This window comes from Orcinus orca, chromosome X (assembly GCF_937001465.1).
Source record: "Orcinus orca chromosome X, mOrcOrc1.1, whole genome shotgun sequence".
Lineage (NCBI taxonomy): Eukaryota > Metazoa > Chordata > Mammalia > Artiodactyla > Delphinidae > Orcinus > Orcinus orca.
Genome location: NC_064580.1, coordinates 131,368,361 through 131,386,703, shown reverse-complemented (window position 1 = coordinate 131,386,703; position 18,343 = coordinate 131,368,361). Strand labels below are relative to the sequence as shown.

At 59.3% G+C, this 18,343-nt stretch overlaps 2 protein-coding genes across 12 annotated transcripts in view; both read left to right on the top strand.

The window, feature by feature from the left end:
• Window positions 1-18,343, top strand: part of G6PD (glucose-6-phosphate dehydrogenase) — a 61,737-nt gene that overhangs the window by 11,084 nt on the left and 32,310 nt on the right. For 2 of the 4 annotated variants that reach the window (XM_012539461.3, XM_004286658.4), the window contains exons 9-13: window positions 150-336; window positions 424-659; window positions 748-824; window positions 909-1,001; window positions 1,102-1,781. In XM_012539461.3, coding sequence (XP_012394915.2) covers window positions 150-336; window positions 424-659; window positions 748-824; window positions 909-1,001; window positions 1,102-1,192 — 684 coding nt within the window. In that variant the 3' untranslated portion in view covers window positions 1,193-1,781. Of the gene's footprint in view, window positions 1-149; window positions 337-423; window positions 660-747; window positions 825-908; window positions 1,002-1,101; window positions 1,782-18,343 lie in introns of those variants that run through there. The other 2 variants (XM_049705162.1, XM_049705163.1) reach the window with 1 other exon arrangement.
• FAM3A (FAM3 metabolism regulating signaling molecule A) lies at window positions 4,100-17,868 on the top strand. 8 transcript variants are annotated; one of them, XM_033418100.2, is made up of 10 exons: window positions 4,128-6,098; window positions 7,109-7,181; window positions 9,228-9,341; window positions 9,938-9,961; window positions 12,047-12,170; window positions 12,256-12,332; window positions 12,677-12,727; window positions 13,049-13,133; window positions 13,210-13,336; window positions 14,057-14,749. In XM_033418100.2, the coding sequence occupies exons 2-10, from the start codon at window positions 7,169-7,171 to the stop codon at window positions 14,150-14,152; spliced, it is 711 nt and encodes a 236-aa protein (XP_033273991.1). In that variant the 5' UTR covers window positions 4,128-6,098; window positions 7,109-7,168; the 3' UTR covers window positions 14,153-14,749. The 8 variants fall into 8 exon arrangements, with proteins under 8 accessions (XP_033273990.1, XP_033273989.1, XP_033273991.1 ...); XM_049705166.1 differs by lacking the exons at window positions 4,128-6,098; window positions 14,057-14,749 and adding exons at window positions 6,574-6,774; window positions 17,151-17,868; XM_033418094.2 differs by lacking the exon at window positions 4,128-6,098 and adding an exon at window positions 6,581-6,774.

The following is an 18,343-nucleotide window of genomic DNA, read 5'->3' as shown; positions in this document are numbered from 1 at the left end:
AGGTGGCCCCAGAGGGCCCTTGCATGACGGAGCCTCCTGACTATCTGGGCCACTCACCCGTCCAGGAAGGCCACCCCTCGGAGTCACATGGTTCCTGGCACCTGCTGTCCTTGTTACCCAAGGGGCCCCTCTCCCTGGCTCTTCTCCAGGTCAAGGTGTTGAAATGTATCTCAGAGGTGCAGGCGAGCAACGTGGTCCTGGGCCAGTATGTGGGGAACCCCAACGGAGAGGGAGAGGCCACAAAAGGGTACCTGGATGACCCCACAGTGCCCCGGGGGTCCACCACAGCCACCTTTGCGGCCGTCGTCCTCTACGTGGAGAACGAGCGGTGGGATGGTAGGTGATGCCGCTGGGCCCGCGGTGGTGGGACCTGGCCCCCTCATCCACCCGAACGGCCCCCCAAGGCTGGCCTTGTCCCCCCAGGGGTGCCCTTCATCCTGCGCTGTGGCAAAGCCCTGAACGAACGCAAGGCCGAGGTGCGCCTGCAGTTCTGCGACGTGGCCGGGGATATCTTCCGACAGCAGTGCAAGCGCAATGAGCTGGTGATCCGCGTGCAGCCCAATGAGGCCGTGTACACCAAGATGATGACCAAGAAGCCTGGCATGTTCTTCAACCCCGAGGAGTCGGAGCTGGACCTGACCTACGGCAACAGATACAAGGTGGGTGCCCACCTGTGGGGAGGGGGTGGCGTCCAGGGCTCCAAGGGGCGCGCGCTTCGGTGACTCCCTCCCGCCTGTCCGCTGGCAGAACGTGAAGCTCCCCGACGCCTACGAGCGCCTCATCCTGGACGTCTTCTGTGGGAGCCAGATGCACTTCGTGCGCAGGTGAGGGGTGGCCCCTCCCCCCCCTTCCCAACCTCCTTCCCTCTGGGCCGCCACCCACCCCATCGCCGCCCCCTGTCCCCTCAGTGACGAGCTGCGGGAGGCCTGGCGGATCTTCACTCCTCTGCTGCACCAGATCGAACTCGAGAAGGCCCAGCCCATCCCCTACGTCTACGGCAGGTGCGGGGGCCGGGCAGGGGGAGGTGATGGGGGTGATGGGGGAGGGGGACTCTGGGGCTCAGGGTTTCCTCACCTCTCCCCCCACCTGTCCCCCTCCCAGCCGTGGCCCTGTGGAAGCGGACGAGCTGATGAAGAGAGTGGGCTTCCAGTACGAGGGTACCTACAAGTGGGTGAACCCGCACAAGCTCTGACCCTGTGCCGGGCCCACCCCCGCCCCGCCTCTCCGTGCTCCCCCGCCGCCACCACCCCCTCCCCGCCCCCGCCTGACCCACCTCGGGAGGACCCGCCTCTGGAGGACTCGGGACCACAGCCCTTAGCCTCACATTCCCGCCCGGGCTCGGGCCACGCCACCCGCCCCTGGGCCCAGTCTCATTCCTCTGCCACCCAGCACTGTGACCATCCCCACCCGAGCCAGCCTCTGTCCCCCAGACTGAGCCCTCCTGGAGGAAGGAGAAGGAGGGCTGCAGTTGTGGGCAGCAGGGGGGCAAGGTCCTCGGAGCGCAGGGGAAGGGGGCAGGCGCGGCCCAGTCTCAGCGCCACTTGACATTCCTGGTTCCCTACTGGAAGGGACCTCTGTGCTGGAAGGGCCCAGCAGCGCACCTGTGTCGGGCCTCCCGAGTGGCCTTCTGCCCCCCACAGCTCCCGCGGCCACCCTAACTCAGCACTCCACGGCCGCCCCATCTCACCCCGCCCTCAGGTGGTGCCCTCGCCACCAGAAAAGCAGAAGCGGCAGGTGGGATGCCCCGGCTCAGTCCCCTGCCATTAAATCCGCAGACAGGCCTGCCTGTCCCCTGGTTGTTTCTTTCCTGCCACCTGCGACCGTGGGCCCCAGCCCTCGCCTCTCCCTGCCACCCACTTCCCTCCACCGCTGGCTTGGGCGGGAACGTGGGTATCCTTCAGTCCTGACCAAGCCCGGCCTTCCCCTCCTCTCTGCCCCGCACCCTAGAACTTCGTCACGAGACCACCTTGGGCACAAGAACAAGTCACGTTCATTTCCCCTTCCCTCCCCAGGCAGTGCCCCTGCCCCAGCCAGGGCACTCAGGAGCACTGCCGGCCCACTGAGGCGACAAGTATTTAGGAAGGAGTGGCTAAGGGATTCGGGAACAGATGCCAAGGGGGAGGGGCAAGTCCAGGGCGCACCCTGGGCACCGTGGAGAGGTGCACAGCTGGCCTCACCAGCCTCCCTTGCCTGTGTTTCCTGGGGCTCCTGTAACAAAGCACCACGCGCAGGGAAGCTTAAGGCAACAGAAAGGTATCCTCTCCCAGTGCCGGAGGCCGGCAGGCTGAGCTCCAGGACCAGCGCCCTCCAGGGGCTCAGCTGGCCACGTAGACCCGTCGCTCCGGTCTCTCTGTGTCTTCATGTGACATTCTCCTTCGTGTGTCTGTCTCGCTCTGTTTTCCCTTTACAAGAACACCAGTCATATTAGATTTGGGGCCCAGTCTCCTCCAGGATGACCTCACCTTGATCTGATTACGTCTGCACACACCCCACTTCTGAATAAGAGGACACTCCCTGGGCGTCTGTCCTGCCCCTGCCACCGGCTCAGCTCTTCACTGAGCTCCGGGGAGAGCAGCAGGCTGACCCAAACCAAACGAACAGACAAAAGACTCAGATGCTGGTACAGAACGAGCCAGCAGCCCGATGCGTGCCCCAGGCAGGCAGACTCCATGCCTCAGGGCCTCACAGCTGGCAGGGCTCAGGGCTCCCGTGTCGGGGACGCTCTGTGGCAGCGGGGCCAGGCCCTCAGGCCGTTGGCAAGAACCTGGCCAGTGGCTCCTCCCTTCAGCTGGGCCTGTGGCCCGTCTGTCCCCACCCCCACTGTTGAAGGCAACTGTCCAGGGCTTTTCGCTCCCATCACGGAGGCCTCTCCTCAGCTTGACGCTGACAACCAGCTCTCCTTAACCCCCGCACGGCCCCCGGGGCTGGGGGCAGAGCTGAGGCTCCCGCCCAGGACTCTGCAGGAACGGTAAGTAGACGAGAAGGAACCCAAGTGGGGGCTGGCCGCCTCCTGTCCCACAAGCTAGGGTGGTGAGTCACAGCCTGCACACAGCTGCATCCTCAGGTGCCATCCCCGCTCTCCCCGACCCCTCCTGTAACCAGAGAACGTGCCGCTTCCATCCAGCTTCTGCAGGAGGGAGACCACAGAGTTCACGTAGACCTAGGTGAACGGGGACGGGGTGGCGGGGGGGGGGTGCTTTCTGGGACAGGGGCGGCTGGAATCCGGATCCTGCAGTGCCTCCTGGCCCAGGTCCATGCAGAGCAGCTGAGAAAGCCCCACGTGGACAGGACTACAGGCCAGGCTTCAGCCTGGGGGCGGGGGGACGGGCAGTGGCCTTGGTCCTCCCGATGCCTGTGGCCTGGAGAAGGGGCCGTAAGTCGCTCAGGTTCGCCGGGAGCTGATGGTGTGGGCCTAGGGACTCACGCGCCCTCCTGTAACACTTTGGCTCCAGCGTGGCTACAGAGGGTCCTGCCCTTGACTCTCTGTGGTGCAGCCACGTGCCCGTGAGGGGCAAATGAGGCTTTGCAAAAGGCCCAGGATGGCACCAGACCCCGAGATGGTGGCCCAGAATGCGGTGGCGCGGGTCCTCGGAGCTGCAGCCTGGCCTTGTGCTAGCCGCCAGGGGCGCTGTGCTGCTCCCGGGGAAGGGACAGCCGCGTCCCCGGCCCAGTCCTGGGACCTCAAACCCTCAAAATCCGGGCCTGAGGATGACCACAAACCTTCGGGATAAAAACCAAATAAACGGAGGTGCAGGGAGCCCCTCCTGACCCCGCTGGGGTCTTGGTGCTCAGAGCCCCCTCACAGAGCCCCACAGACGCCTACAGCCTCTTGGGGGACCCAGTAGAACTGTGTGCTGGGGGTAGTCCTCCCAGGACCCACGCCCCTTGGGGAACCTTCTGGCATGGCGTCACCGAGGGGGACTCTTAGCAACACAGAAGATCCATGTAGGGGCAGGAGCCTGAAGTGGAGGAGGGACCCAGCTCCTCCTGGGCCCCCAAAATGTGATAACCGCCTGTGAGAAGGGAGGGAGGGAGGGAGGGAGGGAGGGAGGGAGGGAGGGGTGGGGACCCTCCCCTCCCCATCTGTCTGGGACCCTCCCCTCCCCATCTGTCTGAGTGTCCCCACCATGACAGAGGGCCCAGGTCAGGGCAATCAATGGACACCTCCGATCTGGGTGCTACCCTGTGGCAGTGATGAGAGGGCTCTGGTGAGGATGGTCCACTGTCACCTGACACCGGGTGCCTGTGAGTGACAGAGATGAGAGGCCTGAGAGGGACAGTAGCTGTGATCTCAGCTCTAGGAGCCTGAAATGAGGAAGAAGCATGAGGTCCCGGGTGAGGACGTTCAGCTGTCGCCTCCATTGGGGAGCCACAAGCATGAGGGACCCCGTGAGGACAGTCACTGGTCACCTCATCTCTGACATAGTCCTTAGGGCCTCGCTGAATCGAGACAAATGTCACAGCTGTGGGGCCCTAGGATGGGGAACAGACACAACGGACTAGTGAGGAAAGACACCTGTCACCTAAGCTCTGGGTGGCAACGTTGGCGCTGAGGGCTTTCAACTGGCACTGAATCTCTGCAGTGGGACACAGCAGGAGGGCCCAGGCGAGGACAGCCAACAGTCCCCTTAGCTCTGGGCGCCTACACTGAGTGAGAGGCGTTGGGCCCAGGTTTCAACGTTCAACTCACATTTAACTGTGGGATGCCTGGACCAGGGCGAGGCTTAGAGGCCCAACCTCAGGTAAAGGCATGACGGGCAGGCAAGGGCACACAGGTAGCCCTTCAGCGATGGCAGCCACCCTGGGGCAGAGACGTGAGGCCCAGCAGGGGGCACTCAAATGCCACTTCACCTCTGTACAGCTCCACACCACAGAGACGTGAGGGCCCAGGTGAGGTGAGTTGACTACAGGCACAAATCTTGGTAGCTACACTGGAACGGAGTGAGGGACCATGGAGGTCATTTAACTGTCACCTCAGCTCTGGACTCCTACACTGTGGCAGAGGTGGCCTCAGGTGAGGGCATTCAACTGTCACCGGAGATCTGATTGCCTAATCTAGGGTAGAGGCAAGAGGTCCTGCAATAAGACAGTCGCCCATCACCTCAGCTCTGGGTGCCTACTCGGGGGTAGAGGCGGGAGGTGCCGGCACGGGGGCATGAGCATGCAGGCCCACGTGACCACTGTCAAGTGACAACTCCGTGCTCGGTGTCTACACTGAGAGGGGAACGAGGGATCAGCTGAGCACGCGGGCTCTGGGTGCCTACACTCAGGCAGGGACACGAGGAGCCAAGGAAACAGTGAACTGGTGCCGCAGCTGTGGGAACTACATTCTCTGCCATCTCCCGCTGGGTGCCCGCACTGGGGCAGGGCCATGAGGGTCTATGACAAGAGGGTCTCATGCTCTCCAAGTCCCCATCGAAAAACATTCCTGGAGAAACAAAGCTGCCCCTTGAGGCACAGAAGACTTGGGATGAGTCCCAGGCCTCTGGCCCTCTCGAGCGTGGTGCCCCTGGGGTTGGTGAATGTGCCTCTGGGCCCTCAGGGGGGCTCATTAAACCAGCCTTTCCAAAATGCCTGCTCTGAGCAAGGTGTAAACACTGTCCTCTAAGAACCAGCCGTCTGGCCGCTGCCCTGTGCCTGGCAGGAGCTTCGTCTACTGGGCACCACGACTGCCAGCATTACAGGGAAGAGCGCTAAGGAGGGCACGGTGCCCAGGGCTTGGTACTCACAGATATGTGAGAGTTTGGCAAATGGTCAGTGCTATTTCTGGTCCCAAATTCCATGACAAAACTCAAATACCAACCCGTGACAGCAGCACAGGGGCCTGAAACTTATCACATTGATCCTGTTAGGGAGAACGAGGGAGTGTTGTGAATGCCAGTGGAGAAGCTCCTGGATGCTAACCAGAGCTCTGTCACTGCCTGGCTCTATCACCTTTCTCTGTATTCTGGGTTCTTTCCTTAGGAAGGTTTCCAGAAAGCGGTGACATTGGGTCAAAGGGCACGGATGTTTCAGTGGTTCTCACGCCGCCCGGCTGCTGCCGTCCAGAAAGATGGGTCCAGGCGACAGAGGTGGCCCCAGCTCTCCCAGCGCGGGAGGTGATCGGGGTGCCCTGGGCGGTGTCGGGGGCGCCTTTGTGAAGGAGGCTGGAGGAGCAGGCAGGGGTGACAGCGTGTGAGCGCGCTGCCCTCTAGAAAGAAGACGGCGAAAGGGAGGCCGCGGAAGGCTGAGCCTGCTGGCCCCTGGCTCTTCGCATTCTGCTGTTTCCCGTACACGCTTCTGTCCCTCCGGGTTTCGAAAAGGCACACATTTGAACTTTTAAACAATGTCTAATTACGCCCCCAGATCCATCCGCCCCTTCCTAAACTTCAGAAATCCGAGCGCGGGGCACGACCACAGCCCCGCCCTCAAAGCCTGGGAACGCTGGGCTCTCCCTCCTGAACGAAGCCTCAGAGGAGACCTCGGGGGCGGGGCTGAGTAGGGCCCCTCCCCTTGGCAGCCTGGCAGCCCGGCCCCGCGGCTCCGCCGGAGCGTGCGTCAGGGGCGGGGCGGGGCGGGGCGGGGCCGGCCCGGGCCCCTCCCACCCGGTGGCCGGTCGCCCAGCCCCGACCGATGGCGGGGTGGCGCCTGCGGGCCGTGCTACCGCTCTGGGCCGCCATTGCCGGGCCTCTCGCTCCGCGCAGCGGAGCTCCCTCCCCTCGCGTCGCCGAGCAGAGCGGGGCGGCCGGCCTGACGGGGCTGCTCCTGACCGAGCTCGCATCCCCCCACCGCCAGGCAAGTCTCTGGCCGGCCCGGCCCGCGTCGCCGACCTCCAGGCCCGGGGGGCCGTGTGTGGGGCCCGAGCTGGGGCCTCCCACTCCCGCGTCCGGGAGAACCACTTCCACTTCCCAGGCCCAGAGGCTCCCGTGGGCACGATCGTGAGCCTCCAGGTTCCCGAGGCCCCTCCGGTCCCAGCCGGGCTTCTCTCCGCCTTCCCGAGGAGCCTGGCCATGTAGTTGGCCGAGCAAGTCGGTGCACCGACCGCGCCCGCCCCACAGCTGGGACCCAGCACGGGCTCATCATCCCTGACCCCCACCCAAACCTGCTCTTCTGCTTTGTTGCCCCCCAGAGCGCACGGTCCACAAACGCTGCACCTGACGGCTGCCCCACCCCAGCGGGAGAAGTGGACATGAGGTTGGCAGGTGGGTGGCTTCCACAGTGAACCGGAGAGAGTTGGAAAGGAGACTTGGCTGGAGGCCCAGGTGTCCAGAGGTCTGTCTGGAAGGGCCAGGGGTGGTGGCACCACTGGGTTTGGGGGGGGAGGGTTTATACATTTATTTATTTTTTATTTATTTATTTTTGGCTATGTTGGGTCTTCCTTGCGGTGCACGGGCTTCTCATTGCAGTGGCTTCTCTTGTTGCAGAGCACGGGCTCTAGGCACGCGGGCTTCAGGAGTTGTGGCACGTGGGCTCAGTAGTTGTGGCTCGCGGGCTCTAGAGCACAGGCTCAGTAGCTGTGGTGCACGGGCTTAGTCGCTCCGCGGCATGTGGGATCTTCCCGGACCAGGGCTCAAGCCCGTGTCCCCTGCATTGGCAGGCGGATTCTTAACCACTGCGCCACCAGGGAAGTCCCTGGGTTTTGTTTTTGAAACAGAGGACTCTGCACAAACACTCATTCTATGACCTTGAGCAAATCCTTTCACCTCTGAGGACTTCAGTTCCCAGCTCTCTCTTTTCAGCTGTGAGATGAGGATTATAATAGATTTCTCCCAAATGGGATAACTGGCCGCTGTTTGGAAAAAGTTGTGGGAGAGAGCTCCAGGGAGCACGGCGGCTGGGTGGACAGGGAGAGGCAGTGGTCTTAGATGAGAAGCTGACCATAGTGGCCCTGAGGTTGGATGTGAACCCAGTGCCAGCCCTACTGTCGCCTGGACAGCTAAGATGAAGGGGGCTTGGGAGTGGACTTCATACCTTCTAAAATTGAAGCATTTGCATGTACCCCAGGGAAGCTGACCCATGAGGAGCTGGCTGGGAGAGTGGGGCCTCAGGAGTGGTCAGGGCTGGAGTGGTAGAATACAGCCAGTGCCCGTGAGAGTTAGTTCAAGGCACCTCTAGGCAGAGTCGAGGCAGGAGGGGAGCCGGAGAGTAGGGTAGAGGCAGAGAGGACACTGGGACAGGAGCTGGGGAAAGTCCAGCTTTTCAGGGGAGGGTCAAGGAGGACGATCTAAGCCAGAAGGACGAGGAGCATCCAGGTGGGGCTCAAGGGCGCCGTCCCAGAAGCCAGCCGAGCAGGGTTTCCGTGGGAGGGCCGCAGCCTGCGCGGCCACCTGAGGGGTCAAGGGACATTAGGGCCAACAGGTAACCCGGGGCGCTGGCATCAAGAAGGTCCCAGGCGGCCTTGGCCGCAAGCCGTCCTGCGGGGGTAATGGAGGCAAGGGCAGAGTGGAGCAGGTTGCGAGACGGGGAGGGAAGTCTGTGGAAGAAGCCAGCACACAGGACTTTGGAGAAGCCGGCAGGGAGAGGAAGGGAGGGTGCAGAGCCCCACCGCTGGCTGCGGATGTGATTCCGAAGGAGGCCTTTCCTCCCGCGTTTTCTGAGGATGGGAGGTGTTGAAAGTAGAGGGGAAAGGGCCTCCCTGGTGGCGCAGTGGTTGAGAGTCCGCCTGCCGATGCAGGGGACGTGGGTTCGTGCCCCGGTCCGGGAGGATCCCACATGCCGCGGAGCGGCTGGGCCCGTGAGCCATGGCCGCTGAGCCTGCGCGTCCGGAGCCTGTGCTCCGCAGCGGGAGAGGCCACGACAGTGAGAGGCCGGCGTACCGCAAAAAAAAAAAAAAAAAAAAATAGAGGGGAAAGAGGGAGACAAAGTGACCGCTATGCTAAGAAAGCCGAGCAGGGTGGAGAGCTCGGTGCCCAGCTCACAGCAGGAGGACTGCCTGGCCTTCCAAAGGAGTAGGAACCTCCACCGTCACCGTCACAGGAGAAAGGAGGGCAGGATGGCAGGGACTCAAAGACATTGGTAGCCTCAGAAGCAGGAGGTTAGGAGGCCCCTCCACACCGCCAGGGAGAGCCAAGCTGAGCCTTGGGGTTGGAGCTCAGCTTCCTCCTTCACCCGCCAGGAGCTCCCACCTTCCTGGTCTCCACTCACTTCTTCCCAAGTGCCTGGGGAGATCCGATCATGAGAGGCCCTGGGGTCGTTCGGGAGCTCGCTGGCATCTGAGGAGGCCTTGCCCGTGTCTGTCATGCCTCTAGGTCCCCTCCGCATCGTGGCCCTGGTCATCTCCGTGGGCCTCACCTGGCTCGTAGCCAGCATCCTCCTCGGTGGGCCTGGCGGCGGCTTTCCTCGCATCCAGCAACTCTTCGCCAGTGAGTGTGGGACTCTCCCTCGTCCCGCTACGAGGTCCCCGGAGCGGCCACCTGGGCCTGCGGCCTGAGGCTCGGGGTGGAGGTGGCGGTGGCCTGGGTTTTCTGTCTCTTCCTGGCAGGGCACCAGTAGCTGCCCTCGGTCCGCCTCCTGGCATCCGGCACAGCCTTCCCCCTACCACCTAGTTGCTTCGGCTGGAAACGCCAATCCCCGCTAATTAGAATCCTTTGTTCACTGGGGCCCATGTGAGGGGCAGGGGGGCTTTTGCTGAACACTGGGGATGACTCCCAAGTTGTTCCCTGCAGGCTTTCTGCTGGGTTCTGAGATGGGGAGGGGACTCGACACCTCGTTACTGGTGACACATCACCTAAGTACTTTTTGCAATTCTGATCTACCCTTTTCCTGGAGCAGAGAGCTTTGCATCTGAACATCATTTAGACTTGAGCGGGAACGCACGTGGCAAGGTCAGCCTGGCTTAGCCCTTGGCCCCTGAACCTGACTGCCCCTCCACCTTGACTTCACAGTATAGGAGCAGGCTTCCTTGCTGCAGGCCCTAGGAAAGGTCCACACTAACAGAAACAACTCTCTGTACCCACAGGCCCAGAGAACTCAGTGACTGCAGGTAAGGCTCCTGTCACCTCCCTGCTCCTCCCCTGTGCCCACCCCTCTTACCACTTTTGTGACACTCGTGCCTGTCCCCAGCCCTCCAGGCTTTCTCTTCTCCATTCATCCCTCCCCAAACTAGCTGTCACAGCCCACGAGCTGCTTGCATGCTGTGAGCCTAGAAAACAAGTTACCTGCTTCCAGAATACACTAGGGGGACAGGCATAGGATAGACATTCCCATTCCAAAAGGGAGAAATTGGAAGGTATAAAGGGGTCATCAGTCTCAAGCAAGTCCCAAACCCAGCAGGGCAAATCCATTCGATTTCAAAGCATAAGAAGAATCCCTGGGCCTTTGGTGGGGGTAGGGGGGATCTGGAACGTAGGGGACGATCCTACCCTCCCTCTGGGCCTGAGCCATCTCTGGCCTCTGCAGCCATTGCTCTGCCCTTGGAATCATCCTTCCTCCCTTCTGTCCTTTCTGTGTCCCTTTCGGTCCAGGCTGGCAGTGTTTCTACTGGTATAAAATTCTCAAAAACTTTGTTGATCTCCTGTGCAATTCATGAGGGTCTAAGCTGTAAGACACGAGAATCCTCCAGATCTTTCCTGGATAACCTCATCTCTCCATTCCTAGCTTCCACTGACATGCTTGAGCGGGTCCACAGGTCACGCGGCCCAGCTCTTCATGAACAGTTGTCCAGCCACACCCTTGGTGTTCTCTCCCAAGCCTGCTTTCTCATTTTTTGCAATATGATTAGCCTGAGAATCTTCTAGATCTTCACATTCTGGTTCCTTCATACTTAACAGTTACATCCTCAATTTATGTCTCTTCCCTTACATGTTACTTTGAGCAACAAGGAGAAACCCTCAACACTGTGCTTGGAAATCTCCTCAGCTCAGTCTCCAAGTCCAGCATTTACAAGTTCTACCTTCCACAAAACAGTAGAAAACAACTTGGCCAAGTTCTTTGCCACTTTATGACAAGGATGGCCTTTCCTCCAGTGTCCCATAACATGTTCCTCATTTCTGTCTGAGAGCTCACCAGAAGCACTGTTAGCATTCACATTTCTATCGACAGTCTGGTCCCGATGACATGTGCCTTATCTCAGACCATAGAAGCTCTCTACTGCTCTTCTCTCTTCTTTCTGAGCCCTCACCAGAATCACCTATAATGTCCATATTTCTACCAACAGTCTCTTCAAGGCAATCTAGGCCTTTCCTAATATGCACCTCACAATTCTGCAGCCTCTACCCATTACCCAATTGCAAAGCCATTTCCACATTTTTAGGGATTTATCATGGCAGCACCCCACTTCTTGGTATCAGAATCTGTATCAGTTTCCTGGGGCTGCCGTAACAAAATAGCACAAACCAGGTGGCTTAAACAACAGTTCCGGAAGGTAGAAGTCTGAAATCTAGGTGTTGGAAGGCTACACTCCCTCCAGAGGCTCCAGCTTCTGGTGGCCTCAGGTGTCCCTGGACTTGTGGCCGCCTCCCTCCCATCTCCGCCTCCATCTTCACAAGGACTTCTCCTCCATGTGTGTGTGTCTTCTCTTCTGTCTTTTATAAGAACACGTGTCATTAGATTTAGGTCCCACCCTATTCCAGGATGACCTCATCTTAATGAATTATAACTTCAATGACCTTATTTCCACAGAGGATCACGTTCTGAGGTCCTGGGAGTTGGGACTTGAGAACATCTTTTGTGGGGACACAGGTCACCTCGTAATAGAGACCAACCTCCTTGTGCGCTCTACATGGGGTCCTTGCACCTGCCCTCCCAGCAGCTTTTCCTTCCCTCCTGTCCTCTGTTCCCGGTGGGGCCACAGCCCAGGCCAGCCCTCCTGCCTCCTTTCTCTTCTCCCACCAGTGGCCGAAGAGCCTCCCTGGGGTCCCTGTCACTTTGCCCTGAGGCCAGCCCCAGTGGGATACAGAGTGTCCATGGAAGTGTCCCTTCCTTGGCCTGAGCCACGTCCCCACCCCACGCCAGTCCCTTGGTCTGTGGTCACTCATTCCTCCCTATGGGCTGGTCCTGACCTTCCCCTCTCAGATCTCGGGTGCCCCCAGGGCCAGGCCCATGGGTCACCCCTGTTGTCCCTACCCAGAGCCGAGGGCCAGGAAGTACAAATGCGGCCTGCCTCAGCCGTGTCCCGAGGAGCACCTGGCCTTCCGCGTGGTCAGCGGGGCTGCCAACGTCATTGGACCCAAGATCTGCCTGGAGGACAGGATGTGAGCCCCTCAGGCGGGTGGGGGCGGGGAGGGGAGCTGGGTCTGCGAGGACCGGGGTCAAGCAGGGTAGACGTGCCACTGGAAGGCTCTGTCCCCCTGCTAGGCTCATGAGCAGTGTCAAGGACAACGTGGGCCGGGGACTGAACATCGCCCTGGTGAACGGTGAGTTGCCCACGGAGCAGAGAGGCAAAGCTGAGCCGTGACCTGCCGCCCTCCTTCCACCCCGCCACCAGGGATTCGCAGGGGGGCCTGGGAAAGGGTCTGTGCGAGCTGAAGGCTCCACAGAAGAGGTGACCCGATGGACGAGAGCGTGGCAGCAGTGAAGAACTGGAAGTTTCCAGGAAGTGGGAGGCTGCTTCATGGGGAGCCCCTGGAGGGCCCCCAATACTGAGCAGAAGCTCCACAGCCTCGGGTGGGTCCCAGCAGTCTGAACGAGGGGCACGGTGGGCGTGAAGATGGGGGGAGGTGAAAAGCTTCCAGCAGCACCCATCCTTCCCTCCGACCAGGGGTAAGCGGAGAGCTCATCGAGGCCCGCGCCTTCGACATGTGGGCGGGAGGTGAGTCAGGCCGCGGCCTCTGCCTTCTGACTGTGGGCGGAATGACGGCATCTTCCCCCTGAAAGCTGCTCCTTCTGTCTGCTCGCTGGGGAGTCTTGAGCACTTCCTTGGGTTCAGAAAAGCCAGGGAGAAGGACAAGTGTATGGTCAGGGCTTCAGCCCTGGCTTCTTATACCATTTGGTCCCTGCACTCACTCAGCAGCCCTGGCCGGGGTGCGTCCCTGGCCTGATCACTACTTCAGTTTCCTCATCTGGAGAACAGGGGATGGTGAGGGAGGGGTGCTCAGTGGTGCCTGATGCTCCATGGGAACTGTCCCCCTAGATGTCAATGATCTACTGAAGTTTATCCGGCCGCTGCATGAAGGCACCCTGGTGTTTGTGGCTTCCTACGATGACCCAGCCACCAAGTAAGTAATGGCCGAGGCTGGCCGAGGCCTCACCCTTCTGTGGTCATGGCTCATATCTCTTCCTTCTGTGGGGCAGGATGAATGAAGAGACCAGGAAGCTTTTCAGCGACCTGGGCAGCAAGAATGTCAAGGACCTGGCCTTCCGGGACAGCTGGGTGTTTGTAGGGGCCAAGGGTGTGCAGAACAAGAGCCCCTTTGAGCAGGTATGGGCACAGGCCCTGGGACCCCCACTGCCCGGCGCAGGCCAGTCTGCCCTCCCCTCCTGCCTGCATCCTCTGAGGTCCCCTCTGTTCACGCCCAGCACCCACACACACAGCAGCCCACACGTCTTTAAGATGCTCCTGGGACTTCTCCGGCGGTCCGATGTTTGGGACTCTGCGCTTCTGCTGCAAGGGGCACGGGTTCAATCCCTGGTCGGGGAACTAAGATCCTGCATGCCAGGCTGCTCAGTCCTGTCCCATCCCCCCAAAACCCAGCACCCCAGTTCACACTGCACACCCTGCTCCCCACAGCAGAACAAGGCAAACAGGCTGTTCCACCAGTTTCTGGAAGGCTCCGGCTGCCGAAAGAGCAGCTCAGCCCCCAGAGAAGAAACGCCCCCTCTGGCCTCGCTCTTCCCGGAGCTTCCAGCGGCTCCCTGAGGGCTGGGTGAGGGCAGGGACACACTCCCCCTCCTTCCCTTCCTAGCGTGTGCCAGGCCCACCTAAGTTCAAAGAAGGTGATCCCCCCCTCCACCTGCGATGGGGCAGGCCAGGGCAGCTGCTGCCATCTTTAGATGAGAACGCTGAGGCGCTGGGACAGACAGGTGGTGGGTGCCCGAGGCTGCACGCTTGGTTGACCCTGGCACAGGGGGACAGGGAGTTCTGTCTGGCCCTGGTGCCCGAGGGCTGAGCCCGTGCCTTCCTGCCCCCACCGACCCGCAGCACGTGAAGAACAGTAAGCACACCAATAAGTACGAAGGCTGGCCCGAGGCGCTGGAGATGGAAGGCTGCATCCCCAGGAGGACCACAGCCAGCTAGCGGCCAAGCTCGAGGACCAGACTAAGCGAGGCTGTGTGTACCCAGTCAGGAGGGGGCGCCGGCACAGCGCCGAGGCCCGACCCCACGCCCAGCCAGGGGCACTCCTGCCCCAGCACGGCAGGGCTCCGAGGCAGTGACTGGTGACCAGACCATGCCCAGTGGTGGGGCTGCGCTGCGGCCCCATGGCGCTTTGTCCGGGGACCCCAGGTACCCGTCTCCTTTTCCTAAAGCGCTCTGCTGGCCGACACCCACCCAAGTCCCAAGCGCCTGAGGCCCCCAGTCTGGTAGCAGCTGCCTGGCAGGTCGGGGCATCTTCCGGAGCCTCTCCATTCCAGAGTGGCTCGCTTGCTCTGCAGGCCAGTCCTGTTTCCAGTGTGATTCGTTCTGCTGAGCCGAACGCGGTGGCCACTCCCGGCGCCTGGCTGCCTCCTGCCTTGCTCTCGCGGGAAGGGGTGCCCGCCTGGGAGCCAGGCCGGCCGGGCAGTGAGGTCGCCGGCCCGATGGCGGTTCCCAGCGTGGCGGGTGGCAGCTCCTGCGGTTTGTCTGTCAGAGGGCCCGCTTTCTAAATGACGTCTTAATAAACTGGTGGCCCCCGAAGGAATGAGATGCATTCAGAGGGGAGTCGGGTGGTGTTGTCCTTGAGATGTGATTCAGGTGGTGAGCAGAGGGGCTCCCCTGTGGGCATCCCTGTAGCCTTGCCCTTAGACACGGCACAGGCCTATAGGGACAGGGATGGGGATTAAAACCAACCCAGGAGCTTCCCCCCTCCCCGCAGCCTCCCGCGAGAGCTAGTGTGTCTCCCCCGCAGTGCTCAGCGTTAGATGCCTTTGAAATCAGGCCAGCAAGAGGCCGAGTCACGTGGGCTATTTGGCATTTCTCACAGATTGCAGTTATATTTCCCTGCAAGGGGTGAGAACCAGCAAGAAACTATAAGGAGTTTTCTGGAAAAGTACATGAGGGTGCAGAAGTGGTCTGGGGTCACAAAAAGGAGAGAAGGCGGTTGGGACTTCCCAGATGGAGGAATCGGGGCGCCAGCCAGGTAGGCTCAAGGGGGCCGTGGCCGGGGCAGTGGACCTGCGAGTCCCCCCTCTAGGGGTTAGGTGCTGCGAGAGTGTGAACACGGCATCAGGAAATGAAAGTATTTAAGGAGGTGGCAGAAGAGGAGAGAGAGGCGAGGGACGGCCCAGGACGAGAAGCTGTGCTTGTGAGGCCATAGCCACGACTGCAAAGGACCAGGAAGTGGAGACGTGAGGACGGCCCAGGTCGCTTACCTGGAAGATGGTGTTCACAGAAGCTGAAACGCAGCCTGACCCTGTGCCGAGAGCTTTATGTGTCTTCATTTTTAAATAGACTTCCTGTTTTAGAGCAGTTTTAGGTTCCCAGCAAAGTTGAGCAGAAAGTCCAGAGTTCCCACATACCCAGCCTCCACTGACACGTCATCACCACCCAAAGCCCAGGGTGGACATCAGGGTTCCCTCTTGGTGTCGTACAGTCTGTGCGTTTGACAGTGTTTATAATGACGAGTACTTACCACTAGAGTATCATACATGTATTCATTTTTAAACCTTCTATTATGGACATTTTGAACATCCTCCAAAGTAGAGACACTAGTCTGATGAATCTACATGTACCCAGTGGGGCTGCCACAGTGATCATCGTGTGGCCAGTGTTTCATCTGCACACCCTAGCGAGCAATGCTGCTGGTTGCTGGTGAGCCCCATTTACGGAAGATAAATGGTCCCTGGTGTGCTCAGGAAAGTTTCCCTGGAGCTGGGAGGTTAGAAGCCAGATGAATAGGGCCCCACAAGGTTAGTCGCTTGCCCCAAATGAAACGCATCTCAGCGAAGGGCCGCACCGCAAGGCTGGGAGGTGCCTCTGTATTATACAACTGCTGAGCCAGCTGACCTGCCCCAGACCTTCACTGCGTGCGCCAGAGCCACACAGATGGAAACGGCAGGCCAGCTTTATCCCCCACGTGGCCCAACACAGGTAGGATGCTGACAGTGGTGTGCAATGCAGCCCGCCCGACCTTCCAAAGCGGAGGTACATCTTTACATCCTGCGGTCCTCTTCCACCAGGGTTTTGTCCCCCAGGCCTACCCTCAGGAGTTAAGACATCGTCAGTTACAAATGACAGGGTCCCAACCCAACTGGCATATACAAAAATAAATACATAATGACGGGGGGGGGCTTAATGTTCCTGTAACAGACCCCAACGCCCATGGGTGATTCCAGCTCCAGTAACGTCCTTAGGATACAGGCTCTCCATCTCTCGGCTCTGCTTTTCTTTGTGTTTGCATCCTTTTCAAACATGCTGTCTTCCCCAGGCAGGGGGAGTGACAGTAGATGTCCCAGGTTAGCAACCCCAGCAAGAAAAGAGCTCCCACCTTCCCAGTCGTTCCAGCCCAAGTCCCCAGGCACTACCTCTCATAGGTCCAGATTGGATTAGGGGTTTATCCTTGTCTCAATCTGTGTGGCTCTGATTGGCTACCTCTGGGCCTGTGCCCACCCTAGAGGCCAGTGTTGGGGTCATCCTCATGCAAACCTTGTGTACCGAGAATGGAGGAGGGATGGCCCCCCAAAGAAAACTCGGGGGCCGTGACCTGTTGCTGGGCATGCAAAAACACCAGTTGTCACTACATTTCCCGGTAAATACCAAATGCATCCCATACTTGTGCTTGTATAGAGTATGCCTTCCATGCGTGCTGATTTATCACACGGTCTACTTGGAGACCCCTGCCTGGAGAGCAGGAGGTAGGCACACTTTTCAGGGTCATCACTGTGGCCCTGTTAGCAGGACTGTGGCAGGTCTCCCATCTGAAGTGCACGGATGTTGTTTCAGCTGTCACTATCGTTTGTGCCATCTATTCTGTCGGTCCAGCTGACTTCTCTTTTGGAACTAGATATCCTTGACTGATTCGTAGAGACCTTCCTTCTCCTCTGGGGTAAATTATTAATCCCCTAAACTAACTACAAACATTCTCTTGTCTTTAATTTAGCCACGCCTGTTTTCCTGCAGGGAAGGCCTCTAAACTCCCTCCTGTCGGACAGCCCACCAGCCCGCTCTGGCTTTTCAGGGAAGACTGAAAGGACTGATGGTAGAGCGGGGAGCAGCCTTCTAACTACATTTGCTCTCCTTGACCCCTGGCACCAATTCCCGTGCAGCTGGAATATAAAAACACAGGTTTCCTCAAGGGCTAACACATCTTTTAGGTTTTCCATCCCCAGTCCTTCCAGCTGACCCATCCCCCTTCTCCCTCTGGCCAGTTTTACCCCATCCTCAGGCAGCGACAGCACCACTGCTCTTTTGCAAACTGCAGTCTTCCACACAGCATGTGCCAAGTTCAGCCCTCTCACCTGTGCCAGGCTGCTTCCATCAGGACAGCTCAACCCATTTGAGAGGGACAGTACAGACTTTCTGGGACACCAAGTCCACACACACAAATGGCTTATGAACTGAGGCTAAAGAACAGCCTAGAGCTATGGCCTCTGAATGTTTCTGGATCATTGACATAAATCAAACCCAGAGTGTGTACCCTCACCATGTTTGTGTCTGCTTACATGTCACACGCATGTACTAATCTGAACTTTATAGCACACATACACAACTAGAATTTTTAAACAAGTAAAATGTATTTAAATAAGGCTAAATGAAAATAGGTTTTTATTTAAATGATTACAATTATTTATTGGAAAAATTAAATAGAAGAGATGCTACGGGTCTTTTTGGACATTCTCTACGATGTGTCTTATGAACCTCCTGGGGGCAAGAACCTGCAAGTTTGGGCACCACTGGCCTCCATCACAGCCCTGACAAGAGGTCTTCCAGAGCAGTGGGCAGCCCTCGTCCCGCTGCCTGACCGCAGGTGCCCAGCAGCCTCTGGGAACATGCAAACCCCCGTCATTCTACACTTGCTTGCTTACTGTCTTCCCATGTCCACATTCTACGTCCTCACCACCTTTTTGCCCTTCCTTATGCCATGTGTGTGCGTTCCTTTTCCGTGAAGCCTCCGGACCTTGCTGGTGGCCCCAAATAGTTTTGAGAGGTTTAAAAGTTCACTGATATTACACAGTGTGGAAATAGGCGCTCGGTCGACGTTTGAACGAAGGAAGGTGGAACAAGGCCGAGCCCGGGCCCCGGAGTCTGGGTCGGTCGGACCCGGCTCTCGGGCTACAGGACTGGGCGCCCTGA

Bases quoted from the DNA above. Each gene is read 5' to 3' on its own strand.
- FAM3A (XM_033418094.2), top strand. From the start codon at position 6,613: ATGGCGGGGTGGCGCCTGCGGGCCGTGCTACCGCTCTGGGCCGCCATT. The intron at 6,775-7,108 runs GCAAGTCTCTGG...GTTGCCCCCCAG, and splicing joins TCGCATCCCCCCACCGCCAG to AGCGCACGGTCCACAAACGC. The intron at 7,182-9,227 runs GTGGGTGGCTTC...TCATGCCTCTAG, and splicing joins AGTGGACATGAGGTTGGCAG to GTCCCCTCCGCATCGTGGCC.